At 38.3% G+C, this 21082-nt stretch overlaps 1 protein-coding gene across 7 annotated transcripts in view; it reads right to left on the reverse strand.

Annotated features, from left to right (window-relative positions):
* Positions 1-1916: 1916 nt before the first annotated feature.
* The window catches only part of RUFY2 (RUN and FYVE domain containing 2), a 33852-nt gene continuing 14686 nt past the window's right edge, over positions 1917-21082 (reverse strand). For 4 of the 7 annotated variants that reach the window (XM_044420445.1, XM_044420444.1, XM_044420447.1 and 1 more), the window contains 9 exons: positions 20930-21046; positions 20661-20828; positions 19514-19611; positions 15546-15665; positions 13356-13485; positions 10523-10617; positions 9350-9398; positions 6398-6475; positions 1917-6042 (listed from right to left, as the gene is read on the reverse strand). In XM_044420445.1, the coding sequence (XP_044276380.1) occupies positions 5899-6042; positions 6398-6475; positions 9350-9398; positions 10523-10617; positions 13356-13485; positions 15546-15665; positions 19514-19611; positions 20661-20828; positions 20930-21046 (999 nt within the window). In that variant the 3' untranslated portion in view covers positions 1917-5898. Of the gene's footprint in view, positions 6043-6397; positions 8888-9349; positions 9399-10522; positions 10618-13355; positions 13486-15545; positions 15666-17231; positions 17419-19513; positions 19612-20660; positions 20829-20929; positions 21047-21082 lie in introns of those variants that run through there. The other 3 variants (XR_006413773.1, XR_006413774.1, XM_044420448.1) reach the window with 3 other exon arrangements.

Consider the following 21082-nt stretch of genomic DNA (forward strand, 5'->3'; position numbering starts at 1 on the left):
AATTAATAGTACGTTTCTTGAGATTTGAAATTAAACTATAGAATAGTTTTTCTAGTTAATCTAATATAAAGTGCTTGTCGGTGAAGACAAATCCCCATAGCAGTATGTCTCCAAAATGTGCTGGGCATGAAGGCCGTGAGTTTAAAGTTCTGGAATGACCTAATGCACAACTGCTATATTAAAGAGCTGGTTGATGTCTGAACTGTTATGCATGCCAGAAATCTCCTAACCCTTAAAGTGTATGTTAAGTATTGGTACAAATCCGTGTATCAATCTTCACACTTGTATCCTTGGCAATCAGATTTTCAGATGAGTTGTGTATAATATATGGACGATATAGGGGAGGGAAGCATAAAACTATTACTTTAGTGGACTAGAACAATATCCATAGAGACATCAGGAACAGTTTAATTTCTTAGAAATAAAACATATAATTGACTTGGGAAGTTTCAGCAGTAGGAGCAATTTTTCTATGTAAGGATTATTGAGGGAACTGCCTAGCAGACAAACACTTCCAACAGAAAGTTTGGCAAATGATAAAATTACACCAATATGCTCCTCTTTCTGTACATGTAACATGTAAGATGTTTGGATGAAATACTGTTTAGACACTGAAACATTCTCTATGTATTGACAAAAAGGTACAAAATACATAACTTTTTATTTCAAACTGCTTGTCCTCCAAATTTCCCCAGTAATTTGTCAAGTGTGATCAATTATTGAAAGTTTGTTGCCTGTTTTTGCTAGTAATGTTATGTATGTAATAAATGTCTTATTGTGGGAGATAGCAAAAGAGACTTCATTTTAGGAAGTGTGTTGTGTCGATTTATCTAAGAGGTATGAAACTGAGAAGCAAACTAATACATGTGAAAAGTTGAAATCTTCCTCCTTTTTTTAAAAGATGCCACTTGAATTATCTTTTTAGGATTGATGCATCAAAACAAAAAATTGGATAGCATGAATTGCTTCTATTTGGCAACAGGAATGAAGCACTCAGAGCTTTGAGAGCTCTACCTACTACACTTGTACTCCTATATCACTGCTAACACACACCCTGTTGTCCATTTGTCAGAGATGACTGAAAAGACCTAATTCTCAAGTCTAGTTTTAGAGCTTCAACTTGACTGTAAGGCAGTAGCACAGACTGAGGGTGTTCCTCCCCTTTTAGCAGGACAATAGTTAACTATGGCCTGGTTCAAACATAGGGAGAAACATCTGTGAGTGCATCTCATTACATGCAAATATGCAGAACATAGGTTGTTGAGTAAAGTGTCCATAGAAGAATAAAAATCAGAATGGTGAAAAAGGAGAGAACATGGAAATAGCAAGCCAATTCCTCTTAACTCAGATGCTAGATCCAATGTTTTAAGGCGTGAACAATAAAACATCTGAATTTCTGCATGTTGATCTAAGTGACAGTGCTGAGAATATAACATTCAGTTCTGCATGCAAGGGCTTTGTATAAAACCTTAGGAGCGTTCTAGATACTTATTTGGACATGGACATGTGAAAGTTAGCTTTGTCATAGTTGGAAAGCTCTGATATAATCAAGCTTTTTAACTGGTATGCTAGTTAAAGCAAGGACTTGTGCTTAATAGGTTATGTATAGAAGTCCAATATAAACCCTTTTTTTCATTTCCCAGTTGGGAGTACTTGCTAATACCAGATCTGGATCAAGGCTTTCAGTCAGAGTAGATCTTACTATTTGGCACCAGTTTCAAGTCTCTGTAGGTGACCAGAGAATTAATTCAAGGATCCTGCAGCTTCAGCAACAGCATCATGTTTTATCTGCTACTGGAAATGGGTTAAACAGTCTTTAGCTAAGGTAGTTGTAAACAGTGATAATGAATTGCTCTTAACTCATTCTTTAAGGTTTTTTTACCCCGCCAAGAAGCTCCTACACTCACTTTAGCATGTATAATCAGCTTCAACATTCTGTATTTTTATTTGGACCAAAATATTTATTTTATAATTTATTGATCTGCATACATTCATTTTAGTAATTCTGCTTAGTTGCCTACTTAGTTCAGACAATTAACAACAGCCAATAAATTCACATTCCAGATGCTTCTATCTTTTTACAGTAGTATCTTGGTGAACAACAATAAAATGCAGAGAGCCGGTGTGGGGTCATAGTTAGGAGTGCTGGACTGGAACTCAGGCAATCTGGGTTATAATCCCCACTCAGCCAAGGTGCTGAGTGACTTTGGGCCAGTCAAAGACTCAGTCCAACCTATCTCACAGGGTTATTGTGAGAGGAAAAGGAGAATTAGGTAAGCTGCCTTGAATTCCTTGAAAGGAAAAACAGGAGGATATAAATATAAAACCCCTATGCAGATCTTCTGAGAAGTAAACCCTACTGAATTAAGTGGAATTTATTCCTAAACCAGGTAACTCCAGAGATTACTGCAAGCCTAAATGTGTCACAAAGTCACAACATGAGTTGTAACTAGAAATAGTGATCACATAGGTGGGTAGACAGCATTTTGTTCCCATACCCATACCACTACCTTATGGCACTATACCAGTGACAAAATAACCACATCTGACTCTCATAGAAATTACTTCGCAAATCTTAACTGGTACATAGACCTTGGTTATGTAAAATGAACTGATATTGCAAAGTTATTAACCCTAATTAGTATTTTCATAATGCAAATATATATCAGAATCATTAGGTTGTTTTCTATTAACTGGAAATTATATTAACTGGATCTGGAGTAATAATAGTAAGACACATGATAGACTCAATTTTAATATCTCCAATGCATGCTGAAAATGGTCAAATACTTAATTTTCCCAAAACATTGTTACAAACTTCTGTATTTAAAGTTACAAAAACTGCGTGTTAAAACATTACAAATGTGTATTAGTAAATTTAAAATTTTGGCACGCATGCACATAGAGCCTAAATGCCTGTTCTAAGATAATACAATTCTAAGTGCAGGAATGGATTATGAATCTTTGCAGAAAAAGGATTATTCCAACTGTGTTTCTACTGGGAAAGGGTCATGTAACTAATTGTGTCTGAAGCCAAAGAGGAGCAGGTTAAGGCAATTTAATAAAACTGTCCATTTGTCCTGCTGAGAGTACTTACTATACAACACCTATCACATTAGTGCAAGTTGTAGGTGGAGAAAGAAGAGTAAGGGGAACAGTTTAGAATGTCAGTAAATTCGATAGGATTAACAGATGCCTATCAAAGCTGCTATATTGGGTCTGTCATGACCTGTTACCACATACAGCAACAGTTGCATAGCCTGTTACTGTTTGAACAAGTCATTTTGATAGCACAAAAAAGTCCAGTCTGGCATGTACCTCCAGGAACTATAAATGCCAATATATTTTTACAGTACTTTAGGCACTATGATTTACAAACAGTGCAACTACAATGATACTATTACTACAATGATAGATAATGCATCGCTGCAGGTATGACCTTGGGAAAAAGTACTTGTAGAATTTGCAGACAAAGTTGTCAAGGAGCAGGAATTGAGCTAGGTCCTATCTGACACTAAATATAAACACCTCAGTATTGGAGTTTTCTAGCAGCAGAAAGTGCATAGTGTTTATCCTCCCAGGCCAACAAGAGGAGGATGTGAAAAAGGCTTGTTGCACATTTGGACAAAAGTAACACACTGTTCCAACTTGTATAAAGTCATTGTAAAATCAAAATTGCTGTTTAGCTTGGTTAGGAGTAGGCTGCTTATGAACATTTCAATAGCTATAGGCTTCTATCTCTGCAACACTTTAGAAGTTTATAGTGAAGTTCCCTTTTTGAATTATGCATGCTAATCAGAGTTAAGTTTTCTCCTGTACCAAGCTATATAGTGGCTTAAGTTTAAGAAATGAGCAAGTGGCTAATTATAACAATTTGTGTAGTTGTGGTACTTTCAGAATGCTTCCTATTCTTGATGGGAGTTCAGAGAAGCTCAAGGTCTACTTTGATACTACAATAGCTGCTCTAGGGTACTAAACAGAGATCCTGTGCTTTTAACACCTATGACGGAAATTCAGCACAGGCAGGAGGTGCTTTGGGCTGCACAGAAGGTACAGCTTCAGATCCTGGATTTCTTGTAATGGTGTTAAAAGTGCAGAAGCTAAGCAAAAGCAAGTCAACGGGTTCTTTGTATATTCCATAGTCCTCATAGATTAAAGCAAAAAAGGACTGCTTGCTGATCTTAAAATTTTGTTTGTTTGATTATTTATTTATTTGGGATAATTCTAGCCCGTCCAATCACTTTAGTCTCTGAACAACTCACAGCAAAATCTATCTGAGATACTTCAGTGTAGTGGTTGCTAGAGACAGCCATTTAGCAGCTCAAGGAAACCACCATCACCATTTCTTCTTTGCTTTTGATATTCGATTTGACATTTGATATTAAAATGTCAGCATGTTCAAAAGCTGAATTAACGTGCAGGAAGTAATGTTTTTCTACTTCTTTTGCATTAGATGTTAAAAAATAAGAATCCCATCCTGGACTGTTTTATTGTATTTTGTACAAGATTTTCCTATTCTTTGAAATCTTATCAAGTCAATGGTCTCAGAAATGATACTTATGAAAATTGGTGGCTTGCTTGGAAATGCCATAGCTTAAATCTTCAGATTCACAATATCTCTTATAAAAAGGGGGAATATGTGTATGATCATCGGTATAAAAGCATTATAGTAACTAACTTTATTTGCAAAAGGAGAAAGTATTCCTTAAGAATTAGGTTTTAGAAAAATGTTTTACTGTATGTACACTGTAGTGCTTACACAATCTGAACTTCAGTAATACAAATCTCTTATTAAATTTTCCAAGACATCATTTCTACACACCTCACACTGAGGCAGCTGAACAGAAATTTACACAAAACAGATGTGTGTGATTGTTTTAAGTCATCCCTTAAGTCATTTAGTTTGCCATCTACTTGTGATGGGTATAGAAAGAAAAGGCACTCATCAAGTTATATATAATGTCCTTTTAAATACCCTTTGCGGTTTTAAAAGATTTTATAACTGCTGCATTACATCTAGTGGGGAGGAAATAGATTCCAACTGGAAAGGAGTTCAGCGTGGCATCCTCTCAAATTCATAATTACTTTCCTCACCTACGACTAAACAGAAGCAGTGTGCATTTCCCATGATCTAGAAAATATGGCCTTCTCTGTGCTAGTCCTGCCATACCCCAGTGCACATTATGTAAATCAAGATAGTTCTTCTCAGGCCATACAATGGGAGATCTCCCAAACCTGGCTGGCTTCCATCCAAAGTGGAGCCTCAACTGCCATGCACCATGAATCCTCCTGTCAAGAGCAAGAGCTCCATCCTGCACGAAACGTTCTACCTACCTACTCTTCTAGCTAAGCAGGTGCCCTAACAAACTAGAATTAAGCTTTGGGCTGCCAGAATTTTACAAGCAGGAGTGGGTGGATGAATGGTGTGTGTGTAAACAGGAGATAAAACTAAACAGGATAGCCCATGAAACCCTGTCCTGCTCCTCTCTGACTTCTGACTTCTAAGCTTGTTTGGTCACAGCCAACCTGTTCCCAAAATAAGTACCTTTTAAAATTAAGGTAAAAAGATGCAAAATTCTGTTTTATGTACTCGAATGGTTACTTGCATGATAAAATAGCCGATCACAGAATACAGAACATTCTTGCTTGTATCCTGAAAGACCAGTGATAAAACATGTTGCACAAGCAGATACAACTCAATTACTGCATTAGCACAACCTCACAAAGCATGACATCATGCCAACATTGCAGGAATTTCAGTGCCACAAAGATTTAGGGATGGGTGTCAACTTGATGTTGACAATACAAAGGTTTTGGCTAACATTGCAGGAGTAGGAACAGCAACACTATGGTACTTATCCATGTAGAGAAGTGAGAATTTATTCACCTGTAGGAGTCTTACGGCACATTGGAAGAACACCTCTGTATGAGCAGCGCATGGCAGGAATCGCAAACTCGTACAGGCTTTGGTGAAGATGGCAAAGGCAGTTCATTGTCTGAGCAGGCATTGCAGAAAATTTCACCACAGTTCCTACAATGATGCTAAATCAAGATTTTTAAAAAGATCATCAAAATATAGAATATTGGATAATTTGCTATAATATGTATATATGGCTCTATATATTTTGCTTGTAACATCCTAATACTAAATAATATTTTGTACCTTCAATAAGAAAATATATACAGTAATTTGTTACAATCTATGTATCACAAATGGTTTATAAAAATGTCCACATCATAGCTTATAGTAAAACATGAGAATTATAGTGATTTTAATTGTATCTGATGAAGTTTAAGAACATGGGTAATGCTCTTTGTAAATATGGGATTAGATACCTGACCAAACATATCAGCATTAACGAATGGCAACTAATACTGATGTTTTATTCAATCTCACCTTCCGCTTGGAAAGAGAAAATTCCTTTTCACATAATTTGCAGTGGGTGGCTTCTTTGTCCTTTAGCCAGACCTGCCCCTAGTGGAGAGAAAAGGTGTAGTGGAACAAGTAAAGGTGCAAATTATTATTTATCTAATCTGAAATGTTAACTGCCATTCCGTTTACACAAAAGAACAACATTCCTTGGAACAGGCCTGCAGTGCAAGAAAACTCATGCCAGCAAATCTTTCACCAGATTGTTAACGTCTTACCCTCAGGAAATCTTACACCACTGCATCATCAGCACTGCAGAAGCACCGTGTGTTTTTTCTGTTTTTTTTAACATAGATGCATGGATTGTAAGAAATGGATATAGCTCTCTAGCAATTATATACAGGCCTCAACAAAAGCAGACCAAATATCCAAATAAGTATCCTCTTGAAATTGAAATTGGCATCTATGTGACACTAGCTCATATATCAAAAGTCCTCAGTCCGTTGCATTATATCAAATTAGCATTTATCCTTCCAAGTTTGGAACACCACTCTTAACTGCCAGAAAGAATCTAATTTGCCTTCCATTTGTTAATTTCAATGATGTGGTTAAATAATTTTTAAAAGTGTACACATCAGTGAATGTTAATGGCCATCTTGGTACAAAATTTATCTGTAATAAGCTCCCCCCCAACAGCAGCCAGTACTGCACATTACCAAAATATGTGTTTAAAAGAAGCATTAGCCATATTGCACCACCAGTAACTGCCTGATTCAGACAATCCCTTACTCAAGAAATGTTGCAGGTTCCAACAGACACAAAACATTTTTGCTGATTAAGATGCACCCTAAGAGCCATCAAGAGGACAGACACCAGTGTGGCAATCCAGGGACTGGGCATTTTGTGATGGTTTCCACAGTGATTACTCAAATTTCTAAATATGCTTTGAAGTCCCAAAAAGTTGGGAGCCCCTGAATACAGTGCAGTCCCTGGAAATGTATCCTAGAACATACCATGTGGATATACATTGTAGGGAAAGATTAGTAAGGGTGGATAAGCTGTCGATCAGGTAGTTCATCTGCCCCAGTCATGGAGGCCAAGAAAGATACTCAGAATCAGGACCCACTGAGTTGAAAGGGGCCTTTTCCCAATTAAGTGGATATGGGATTGCAATCTAAATTAATGTATGATTAATAACAAACAGGAAGTTAGGAAACACATGGGCCAATCAAGTTTGCTGAAAAAGCCAACGAGAGAACACAACAACACTAGAATTTGGGAAAGCATCTGCCTCAGCTTCATCCTTGAAAGATGAGTATAAGAATCTCCCAGTATCTTTAAATAAGTGAAAAGTTATCTCACAATCACAGAACACACCCTGGCAGTTAAAACAGGTTTCTAAGCCTTTTTAAGTCAATTACTGGAGATGTTAGTATTCTACAAGAAGCACTGTTGTAGATGGTGGCTGTAACATGATGTAGACATTCCAGCAGTGAGAAGAAATTACAGCTGTTGATCATATCAAAGAACCAAAAGAACCTATTAGGGCATCTAGATTTCCCAAAGCATCCAGCTAGTCCAGAAAGAGAAAATACTAAGTCCACTCTCTTTTCACAGCTCTTTTTTGGAACACTTACCGCTGCTTTTACTGTAGTTCCGTGATGGTTCTAAAAATGCAGAAATGTATGCAAATGTAATGGCTGGCAAGTAAATGGAAGGGAAATTTGCACACTGTGTTAATTGTCTCATTACTGAAAATCCTTCCTCCATTTACTTCCAGCCATTAAATGTGTGCATATTTCCCAGTCCAAAAGAATTAGGCAAGTATTCCTGGCAATTTCAAAACAAAAAACATTTGTGGTGGCAAAACAGGACAGAACAAGTAGTGTGCAAGCACCAGTGGAACTTATAGCTGCCACTCACAATGGGGAACTATTTCCTTGGTTACATTTAACCACCTCTGTTCTAAATTATTTGAGAAGGGGTAGCTTAGACCATAACAAGTGTGCAACTCTGGCTATCCCAAATGTGCAGCCTTGCCTTGTCAATGCTCTGGATGCTATTTCTTTTCAAAGTACAGCAAGGAAATCAACAAAGCAAAACTATAAAAACATGTTAATTTGCTACTTTGTTTTCAATTTGACAGCTGTCAAATGGTGAGCTGTCAGATAAAACCTGGGTTGAGGTATCTTTGCAGGAAAAATGGGGTGGTGTATAGACTACCCCCTTCCCAGCAAGATCTACTCATATTTTGGGTGGGACCTGCCTGCTCTCAGTATCCCTGACTACAGTCATCTCCTCCCAAAATTCTAAATGTTCAGGAAGATGCAAAAGTGTGAACCACCCCATTTAAAGGAATATGACGTTTAGATAGCTGTCAAAACTCAGGCTTCCTTTCAACATGGAGTCCTTGACAGAATTAATCAGGATTGACAGGGATATATACAGGTTTCATGGTTTACAGTCACTTCAGAGAGGGAAAACAGTACTCATCTTGCCATGAAGTCCCCTAGAATACTGAGAGAAAAAGAGCGGGAGAACCCATGGTTAGTTCAATCATTTGTTGAGTGCAGAGTGGGTTGTTCCAGAAAAAAAACCCACACTGCTTAGCATTTTTGCAGGGTAACTTGCCATGCAGCATGAGCTCACCCATTAATGTATGTTCCATTAATACTTGAATTAAGCAGAATAAAATAGAGATGAATTTTAATTTTGTGACAAAAAATCAATGAAAAATCTAGGGCAAGGGCTTGAAGTGAAGCAAACAGTGAAAGAACAGATTGGCTTGGTTCAGATATAACAACCAAGCCACACTTTAAAATTAAAGCCGTCCCTGGATGTATGGGCTAGAGTGCAGTACACAATAAACACATTTTCAAACATGCGAGTCCATTTGAACTACTTGGTGGCCAATAAATAAATAAATAATTTTAATAGAAGAATCCATGTGGAACATGCCATCTCTCCCACATTACTAACCTGTAATGTTTTGTTTGCTTCCTTTATATCTTCTATTTTAAGCTTCGATCTAAAGAAAAGACATGATTTGAAAATCAAGTGTAAATAATTATAGACTAGGGGAAAATATACCATTTCTTTCAGAGAATTAGGACTGGATTGAATCGATACATAAGTCTGCTCCCCTTTCAACCCTGCATTCAGCTTATTCAACACACATAAACATGCTGCCATCTTCCCCAAGTTTTCTATCTATTTCCTTTTTCCCCTAGAAAGGATGACTTGCTAAGAAAAATTTCTGAAAGGTCTCTCACACAGTGACCAAGACAACATATTTTAGCAGTGTGCAAACAATTCTTACACCAGGACCCTAGAAAAACATTTCATTGGACTTCATCAGCAGTAATGAAGCAAGTCATAACTAGTTCATACTTGTATCCAGACACAGCTCTCAAATGTAGAGTTGTCTCTGAACTGGGCCATGAAATTTGAGCCACACAGCCATTAATTTTGTTGGTCATGTCCTGCTCCATGTGGGCTGAGAACATCTAGGAGAGGCACATCTTGAGAAGACCAACTTGAGAAGTAGAGTCTTCATAGTAGATGGCTGACATGAGCAACTTTGCTCAAGAAATCCAGAACTGCTGTTTTAGTGTGACCTTTTAGAAATGCAGCAAAACATGTCATTCAGAAGGACTTTGGGGGCTGACTTTCGACATCTTTTTAGAGCATTGCTGTTAAACTCTTGCATTATTGCTTGGTTGTTATAAATTTTATTTATTTTTATTAGCATGGTTTGATATAATGTAGGCTGCTCTGAACTCAACAAAGGGAGCATATAAATATTCTAAACAAACAAACAAAAATCCAAATGCTATACTAGTATCTAAATGCTTGACAAGTTGAATATTCCCATGGTACAACAGAAGGCTATGAAAAGCAGGCTTCTGTGCAAGCAGGCTGAGTTAGTATGTGCCCAAGAAAATTAAAAAGTCTTTTGTCATTTGCATGGTATGTTCCTTCAGAGGAACCCCTTGGTTGGATGACTTTCCAAACCAGAGAAAAATAAGACTGGGGAACTTATTCACGGATAATAATAAATTATTTTTTGCTCAAACACCATGGTACCATTTAAACATTGGGTTACAAGGATAATCATGTCCCTCCCCTGCAAGAAGAAAAAGGAAGAATTACTCGCTAAGTTTGCCAGCTAATTCTTGGAGTGCTTCTTCTTGGCCATGAGACAGATTTTTCAACTGCTTGTTTTTTTCATGTAATTTTAGGAATTCCTTTAAAAAACAAATATGAACATTAGATATGACAACATGTATTAACAATGAGAGATTTCAACCAGGATCAGACACTTCTTTGTCTATGAAACCCAGCCAATGAAATGAAAACCTGAACCAACAATTCCACACTAGTAACCCAGAACAAACTATTAACCAAAGTCTGTGCAGCAGAGTGAAGTGACCCATTTCAGATGACACCATAGGGTTGTGCAGATGGGCAAGAATCAGTGTCTGAATGATACAGGACTTGGACTGGGTAAGTGGGGAGAGGGAAGAGGCACCATATGGGCTCTGGTTTGGGCAACACAATGTCTGGGACCAGTACTGCGATGGCAGCAGAGGTGGAGAAGATAAGGTGGTCTATAGCACCAAGCTAAAATCATTCCCATTTATCATATTTCCACATCTGCTCTATATTTATATCTATATTAACTCACTATATGAGGATAACTCTTCATGCATCTGATCAAGTGGCATCCAATCCAATAATAATAACACTATTAATAAGAATTCCTTTTATACTGCCTAACAGCTGAAGCTCTCTGGGCAGTTAACAAAAGCTAAAAACAAGAAAAGCAAGAAAGACATAAAACAATAAGACCACAGCAGTTGCAACCTAATCAGCACAGAGGTATAGCAGCAGTAAGACACAATAAATGTGTTTGGCTTCAAGGTGCTACAGAACCTAACATGGCTCCCCCTCTGAGGATGTTATCACTGAAAGAAAATCACATTTTATCTAGTTCTGCATTATCCAGGGCTGGATAACGTATTAGAAAGGGCAAAAAAAGGAAAGCAGAATACTTCTGCACCACCTTCCCAACATCCTTTCAAGTTAGCAAAAAAAATTCTGAATGTGAATCATAGATTATATACGTGATAACTAAACAATGCATTTCCAGTATAACTGCATCTTCACGTAATGTTTCTAAGATGCCCTAAATTTTCTTATTTGGATGAATGAACAGACTTCCTGATAGTCCTTTTTGTGCTAACATGTGATCAAACGAAGCCCAAGGAGCATTAACAAGAAATGTGGAGAAAATGTGGAGAATTTTCAAAATCTTGTTCCCTACAATTCCAGATAGCCAGCAAATAGGAGAGAAAAGTAATAAAAACTAATAGATCTAGCCCTGCTAGATTACACCAAAGGCATGTCTGGGCCCCTGCCATTCCCACAGTAGCCAGTCAAGAGCCTCAAATAGAAGCCCATGGCAGGATTTTTAGAGTGGCTGTAAAACTTTCTGGTTTGGTCTGGGTTTTAAAATTGGAGTTAACAACATGTGGAGCAATTTTCATCCAGCATTATATTTTAAAGGTGCATGCAACTGTACATCGAACAGCCTACTTCACATTGTTCTAAAATTCTTTGTTCGGGATTATGCTCTGGAGAAATTGGTTCTGCCAGTCTGTAACAGAAGCAGGATAAAATGTGCTAGTTAGCTGGTGTTCATTACAAAAAATGTATTCCCATTCCCAGAAGAGATCTGCATCCTTTAAGATGAGTTTGTCTTTTAAACACATAGACAAATGAGCATCTGTATCAGGAATGGGCAACTGGTGGCATCTGGGGACCACTTTTGTCCCCCTAGGCATCCCTTTTTGAGGGTGAACTCAGTAAAGAGGTCTAAATGGGCCAAATTTAGCTTGGTCTGAAGTCAAATTTAGATTATGTAGCAACCAGCACATTAACATTGGACTGTAAAAGATATTGCATTGAGTTTCTCTCAACACAGCCCTCCCCAATTTGTAGTAAGGTTCAATAAAAACAAGCTATAACAGGGCATTAAATACTTTGTTCTCTCAGATCAATGTGTACCATAGGGATCATAGTACAGGGTAACTTGTGGGGTCACTGTAGGCTATTCTCTCAATATAAGCCCAATCCACAACCTGCAATGCAAGCTCCTCTTAGTGAGCACACTCTTTGCCCATCCCTTCTGCTGCTAGAAACTGCCCATAACTTCCCAGCACACATGGGTCATGTCATCATTTGGCACTAAGAGCTCCATATTACTTACTCAGCAGTATCTGTGAGTCCCCTTGCTGAGCTCCTTTGCCACCTCACAGGCTTACTCCCAAGTTGTGACAAGCTGGGCTGGTGGTTGGGTACGGCATGGATGCTCCATGGTGCCAACTTCTGGCCCTAACCCTAACCCAGGGCAATGGTTTCCATTTTCTCCTATTCAAAAATGTATTTTTACTTCCTATGGTAGCAGAAGTAGGAGAGCTCTTCCCAGGAGCCACCTGCTGGCCCCCAGCACCACAGAATGCCCTTGGAATGATGCTACATCGTGCAGCATCAGCCCAGGAGCATTTGGGGGTGGAGGAGAATGTGCAGCTGCTGGCTGAAGCCTGCCAAGTTCTGTTGATACCATGGCCCAAGGCAAAAATACATCTTTTACATCAGTTTTTAGAAGGCAGAAAGCGAGAGGAACTACCCATTTGAAAACTTTTTTCTACCTCCAAAATTGCTCCCTCTAATAATTTTGCAGAAAGTTTAAATAATCACACAATTAAAGCAATTAAAATAGTTCCACCACAAATTAATAATCAAAAGCCTGGGGAAACAAGGCTTTTGCCTAGAATCAAAAAAGCATCAAAGTTGGCACAACACAAATCTATGGCTGCCTTCCTCAATATGATACTGATGGGAGTTAGATGCTAAAACATCTGCTGGGTATCCAGTTTCAAATGACCACTGAAATTCTCCGAAATTTTGAGGCAGAATTTACTTTTTTAAGAGTAACGATTTGTTGGGTCTCTGTCTTCAAAGAGGTTGATATTTCTTTTTCCTTTTTAAGGTCTTCTTCCATGGTTTGCCGCCACTCTCTTTCTATTTTCAAATCTGTTTCCAGCTGACACCTTGAAATATAGAATATTAAAAAGTCACTCAAACCAAAATAAAATGTTTAAATCAGTATCTTGTTATAAGATATCTTGTTATAGTTAAGTAAGTATCCCCTTATAAATTCCTTAGATAGCCTTCTCCAACCTGATGGCCTTCAGAGGCATTTGGCCCACAACACCCAGAATTCCCAGTCAATGGCTCTGCTGGATGGGAATTTTGGGAGTTGTGGTCCAAATGCCTCTGAAGGCCATCAGGTTGGGGAAGGCTGTCTTAATACATAGCTTAGGATACAATATTGAAAATAATTCACATACAGCATAGTAAATACAGTAAATATCTGGGCAAGGAACCCCAAAATGTTAAACTAGTTCCTTGAGCTCAAGAAAATACTAAGACTATTTTTAAACCTCTCTCCCTACAGTCAATGGCAAACAGAAAAGTTTCAAAAGCAATTTGCACTATGGCACTGGGGTTAGCTATTCAAACAGAAAATTACCTACTTGGTTACTGCAGACTCATATGAGTCTAAGCCAGTCCTTGAATCTCTGCTCCTAATTTCTGGACCTGGGGCGGGGGGAGGAGGGGGGATTTATTTGATTTGATTTCTATACTACCCCATAGCCGAAGCTCTCTGGCCAGTATACAAAATATAAAAACAAAGCAAGCCTGTTTTCATAGAACTTCCAACCTTTGTTTTAATCCTTCCACTTGGAGAAACAGAAAACATCTTCTCCATGATAGCCTTTCAAATATTTGAAGAATGCTATCATGTTTCCTTTTAATTTTTTTCCCAGGCTAAACGTAGCAATCTCTTTTGATTATTCTTCCCAGCATTTTGTTTCCAGACCCTTTAACATCCTGGATGCTCTTTTCTCTTTGTGTGTAATGTCAGAAGAATGGCGCTTACTTCTAATCAGTTTGAGCTGAGAATAACCATGGTATATTTTTCATCTCAGTGGCCCTAACAAAGCAATATGATTTTCTGCATTTCTAAATCCCAGTTCAGGAAAGTGCTCTGGCTTCAAATTTGGGAATCTTCACTTGGATTCCACCCCCCCACCCCACAGTAAGCAAGTAAAGAATTGTACCAGCTGCTTCTCCAGGGCTGTAGAAGCAACTTGAAGAAGGGATTTGGAGGGGCAGGTCTAAGGAGGTGGAGAAGGGAAGGAGACTGGCACTGCCAAGATACAACAACCTGCTGACAACTCAGCCTCTTCTCCCTGTCCGAAGTGTCGCCATCAGATTGCTGAAAGTGACTACCTAGCTGCTTTGATGAAGTGGGAAAACAGCGGAAGTGCCCTTGGTCTCCATGCTTCTTCTGGCACACACAGGATGCCCATAATCTTCCAAGTTAGGAGAGCAATCAGATCAACACAGGATCACTTGTATTTATTTTATTAGTGTATTTTATGTCCCAGGTCATTTTTGATTACGGAGACAAAAGTGTAAATGCAAAGGGGTGTATGTTTGGGAACACTGTTTGCTACTTGTGCAAGGAGTGATGTCCTAGAACAGTGATGGCAAACCTTTTAGAGGCCGAGTGCCCAAACTGCAACCCAAAACCCACTTATTTATTGCAAAGTGCCAACACTGCAATAAAACCTGAATACTGAGGTTTTAGTTGAGATAAAACAACTCACAGCCAGTCCAAGCAAATATATATATATCCTTGGCAGAGCACTGACTGGCCATGCGAAAGCTCGGACGAGGCATGGCTAATGAGTTGCGGCTCGTGACGTCATCACCTGGCGCCGCTACTCCTTTCCGAGCATGCGCATGGCCCCTATGTGCGCTGTTATCCAATGCTCAGCTGCTGGGGCGATGCTGGGGTGACTTGGCTCATGTGCCGACAGAGAGGGCTGTGTGCCCATTGCGGTAGGCATACCATGGGTTTGCCACCACTGTCCTAGAATTCTACCTTATAGCTCTACATCTGTACAAAATTGGTAATGAAAAGCATACCTAAGTTAGGATTGTCCAGCAAAGGTTCAAGAAATTAACAGTACATTTTGATGACAGTAAAAACAAAAATGGTAAATGGATTCTAGCTTTCCCAGAAATATATGTTACTCACACTTTTTTCTCCTTTTGGGCAATTTCTTTCTGGAGACTTTCAGATTTACTCATATAATCTTGTTCAATATTCTTGTCCTCACTCTCTGCTTCCATTTGAGCCTTCTCTGCTTGATGCAATCTGGTGTAATTCAAATCAACTTTGGGTAAAACTGAAGCTAGAATTTGGGGTGCAAAGGGTGAAGGCAAATAAAAGAAAAAATGGGGAAATAGAAACATTTTCTAAATGAAAACAAAGTTTGGGGTAAACTCACAAACTCAAATGAGAGACCCAGACAATGCCAAAAAAATCCAAATTATTTTCTCACTACCACAGTAACAAAAGCACCCATACCTTTCTCCGAAAGTGTTTATTTGGTATTTATGATTAACAGATACCAGCTATGCTGAGGCATACAGATTTTATGGTTCACATATGCATTGCTTCCACTGCGCACTGTTGAGTCATTGTGGGTATTGTATAGATAAAAGAACAGGACAACAAAATCCTGTAACTAGCTATACCTTACCTACCCAAATCCTTCAGTACCACAGACTGGAAAAGGCAGTGTACTGGATGATCTGATACAATTCAGAACAAATAGTGGACTAGTGCAATCATGGCAGCAGAGCCAGTGCTGCATTAAATATATGCCAAGGAAGACCATGGTGTGTCTAAGATAGTGTGCTTGGTACAGTAAAGGGGTGGGTAGGCTGGGACCCTCCAGACATGTTGGCCTTTAGCTCCCATAAACCCTAGCAAGCGTATCTACTGGTGTCTTGCCCACCCCAGTATAAATGAAAACAGGTAATCTGCATACTCACAGGGGTGTGAACTGGATGTTCCACATATATAAGAACCACCCCCTTTAATTTCAAGGCAGTTCCACACCTGTATTCCTTTGGGCATGAAAGAGCCACTTCCAAAGAAATGAATGGGGAAGGCCTCTCATACAGGAGTTCCCTGTGCACATCAAATGGTTTGATTATCTTAATAAATTACTATAAAATATGAACAAAACAAAAATATTAACTGCTGTTGGTCCATTGTTCCTTCCCCCCCCCCCGAAACTGGATTCTTTCTAGTTTAATGACCTTTCATTGCTGTACCATGTCCATTAATTAATCTAGATTTCATTGCCTCGTCAGTCCAAAGGAAGATGGAATTAAAATTCCATTCAATTTCAAGAATTTTTTAAAAAATCTTGAAATTTAAAATTCCATTCACTTTCATTCAATTTCAAGACAAAAAGGCCAGATATGAACATGATTCAGCGAGCACTACTTGTTGTGCATTCTCTATATTTTACAGCAGAATTTGTGCAACTCTAAATATATTAGAGACGATATTCAAAATGACAAATTACTGGCTTTTTAAAAAGTGTTCTGTGTAACTCAAAAGACTGTTACTCTATCCTGCTAATTAAATTTCTCCAATTAAAAAAACTGAACTATTCTGTGGCTATGTCATCCAACCTAATGAAAATCATGCTTGCTGCATTTAAAATAAATTTCTATTTAACATTTCAAAAGTAAGAACACTGGTTTTAATCTTAATTCTGACCTGCAAATAATATGCTAATTTTAATGTCATTTCCAAAAAAACAACTTTTTAGATTTGTGCCAGAAATACTGACCCATGACAATGCCAAAATTATTTTGCTACATTTACAACTTGGTACACACCCAATTAAGCATCAAAGCTTAAAAGCTAGTTTAAAAAAAACTAGGAGATTTTTAAGGAGATTTTACTCCATTTTTCATTTCAGGAGGCATAAAATATTGTTCAAAATGATATATCTTTAACAAGCTTGTACTGATGCTGCCCTTCATTGTTGGCACATTTCACCAAGGACATTGCAATAGTTCTAGTTTGTGTTAACAATTCTTTGTCACTTCATATGTACAATGAAAAAAATCAAAGACAAATAAAGGTAATAAAAACATTCAAAAATGTAAAAGTTGGGATAAAGGAGAAAAGAAAAAGAAAAAGAGGAAAAAGGATGTCAATAAAAGAATAGTCATGCCACTAATACTTTAATATATAATTATTATTTTTTGTTAAGTCAATTGAATTGAAAAGAAAAACCAATGGCGAGACATATCAGCAGCCACATGATGAGGCTATGAATAGTAACATTTTTTTACAGTTCATAAAATTATTGATGCATGTAAATCATTGCTTTTATACCCTTTTGTGAATGTTATGCATGCTATTATACATTATTATGTATAATATGTAAATATGTATTATATTTATACATAGAATTGATACCGCATTTTTATTAGTATATAGAGCCTCAATGCAAACTATAGAAACATCCAGGGTCTTAGGCACAGCATGGAAGACATTTGCCCTCTTTTCTTGAAACAAATGATAGCAGTATCACAAACTACTTCTGAATTTCTCTTCAGTTTCAAATATGATCTGCTGTTCAAAGCACATTTTAAAAACAATAGCGAACCACATGGACCAAGAACGAAGGTTCTCTGGGACTCCTACTCAAAATTTAAATTTAAAAGGAAGAACATTTTATGTAATATTATGTAAATAGTAAATAGTATGTAAATAGTAAATTACATACTATTTCTCTAAGCTAAAGTTTGACAAATGTATTTTCCCTCTGGGGCAAATAGTTTTGAGATGGTTAGGGCAAAAAATTCTTTCAAAGCCACAAACCTAATACCATTACCATCATCGCTAGTATTCAAAACACGCCTAATTTTAAGAAAAGTGTCATTCATGTATCTTCGAATGTCCCAGGTAGTTCAGCATTTGCCTTTGAGTACAGGACTGAGTTTTGACTAAGTGTAACATTTAGTCTGGTCAATGGAAGCTTTGCAGAATACAAGTTATATACAAAAAAGAAACAAGATTAAAATGGAATTATGGAGTGGCTAACTAAAGAAGGAATACACACAGGGAATAATAGGTTAAATTGAGATTTATGCATGTGTAATGGGACTAACAGAAGTGCCTTCTTAGCCTCCGCTGCCATACAGCAATCTCTCCAACCTTCCCACCAGGAAATGGGTCAGGGGTCTCTGCTGAATGGGATGGACTGAGGTGTAGGGAGCTAAGGAAGAGAGATACCTGAAAATCCAGTGGGTTTTCAGGGATCCTTTTCCACCCTAACCCATCCCACTCTTCCTACTCCATTCAGCAACGTCCTCCAAAACCACTGCATAGCAATTCTGGAAGACTGAAGAGACTGCCGTGCAGAAGAAGGCAAGTCTTGCAAAGTCTGCCTCTACTAGTTGCACTGTTCATGCCTGAAGCTGGGCACAATCCAATGCAGTCAATATATAAGGAAGAATAAAAGTTTGAATTATTGCTTATTCATTCTCTATTTGTACAAAACCTGTACATAAAGCATTTATAAGTCAGCAGCAAAATGCACATTTAGCTTCCTTCAAAATGAAGTCATGTTTCCATGGCCACTACATGATATTGGTCAATTTGCACATAAGATTAAACCATGATTTAGCATGTGCTAGAGTGAGTCAAAGCAAGACTCAGGCTCACATGTTCCCCAGTTTCCTCTTCTCTTCTCTTCTCTTCTCTTCTCTTCTCTTCTCTTCTCTTCTCTTCTCGGAAGAGGACTTAACAGTAGTTAGCTTCACATTCACAGAATCTGAATTTGTCATTGCTTATGAACCAGAGATTGTAATTCAGAAAAAACTCTGGTCAGTTTGTACACAAACCAACTTCAAACCATGGATTATGAAGCTTGTTTGAAATTTGTTACAAAGCAAAGATCACTTGCAGCTTAGCTTCCCTTCACAGCTTGTCTTTTGACAGCTGTCCAGGAAGCACAAAGTGAAAGAATGAGAGGAGGAGCACGTGAACCTGAGTGTTGCTTGTCCTCATTCCAGCATGCCTGAACAGTGTCTAGCCAAGGTTTAATGCCACATGTAAATGCAGCCAATCTGGCAAGCAAAGGAAAAAAGAAATGAAGGGGGAGAACAAAATAAAACGAGATGCTGTACCTTTGCTCTAACTGTTTCATAGTTGCCGTAATCTGACTTGTTTTATCCTCCAGTCGGCCAATGATTTCATTCTTTTCTTTCATGGCATCATCTGATACCTATCATTAAAGAGATTAATTTCTTATATCAAAACACTGAGTAATACTGATTAGTAACTGAGAAATAACAGCTAAGTAACAATAAGGACTATGACTTTCATGTGTTGCCTTTGTTTCTTCCTTTCATCTCTCCTCAATGTTGCTCTCACTGGTCCAACTTCAGTTAATAAACTGTGTGCTAGAACTCTTACCATTTAGCTATGTTATATATGGCTGTCAGTCACTTTCTCTCATTTTAGCCCCGGTAAACTCATCATTCTCCAGGAGGAGAAGTTTGGGGATGGGGGATGTGTGTATTTTTTAAATTCTTCATTTCTGTTTTTTCTCTAAAATACTGCTAAAAGGAAAACAAATGGAACTTTGAAAAAATGTGGCAGGTATCAACAGTTTGAGGCTTGATGTGCTCCACTGCCCGGCTTTCTGCTTTACAAGGAATGAACAATCTGGAATGATTGGAAGTCATTCCCCTGGTGAGGAGGCTTATCAGCTGCCAGACTCAGAGAATTATGGGTATTCTATGCAGAACAGGAGGACTGACAGAGGCGATCTGTGCCTCGCTACTCTTCCCTCTCTGCAGGTTCACTAGATGGCCATCTTCAGCCGTGTAGCTGGAGAGCTACAGAAGATGATGGAAGGAGAGTGGAGCAGCCTCAGGATACCTTAGATCCTGACTGCTCCAGTCCCCCCGCCGCCCCTCCCCACTTCCCTTAACCCTGTTTGAGGTGGCTTTCCTGTTATTGGAGGGCAGCTGTCACAATTCCTTGGATGCTGACTGTGATAGGACAGGGAGGAAGATGTCTGGGGATTTGTAAGACCATTTCCCAAATTTGCCTTGGGCAGCACCTCCATGGTATATGGTGTATTTGCTCTTGTGCAGAGAAAAGAATCGCAGGCACAACTGCCACAACTTGGCATTGAAACCAACAATTCTCAAAAGAGGCAAATAGCCTCATTTGAAGATTAAGAATAAGCAGGCATAGCTACAAAACTGGACCCATGTGTACAGTGTGTTCAGTTTTCAAGTTATGAATAATGAATATTATTTTTACCTGAAGCTTTTGGTACATTTCTACATTTATTGCTTTGACTTCCTCCAACTGTTGCCGCAGACTTATAAGGGTATCTTGTTTTTCATGTATATCTTTCTCCAGCAGCTTCATTGCAAGTTCTATCTCATGCTTCATACCAACTTGGACCATCAGCTCATTTTCTATATCCTACAAAGCACACACACAAAATTTCCCAAGTATTAAACAGCCAAAAATGTCTGGGAAAATAGCATGGTACAAAGCCGACAGCATATCCATTATATACTCACTTGTCTTAACTGGGATTCTTCTCGAAGCTGCCTATGTGCTTCGTTATACATGTCATCCAGGCTTTGTCTGGAGTGTTTGTATGTCTGAAGTTCTGCTTCAGCATCCACTTTGTTCACCTATGAAGGAAATGAGGGACCACTTACACTTAAATA

The sequence above is a fragment of the Varanus komodoensis genome, unplaced genomic scaffold, assembly GCF_004798865.1.
Source record: "Varanus komodoensis strain SLA01 unplaced genomic scaffold, ASM479886v1 scaffold11, whole genome shotgun sequence".
Lineage (NCBI taxonomy): Eukaryota > Metazoa > Chordata > Lepidosauria > Squamata > Varanidae > Varanus > Varanus komodoensis.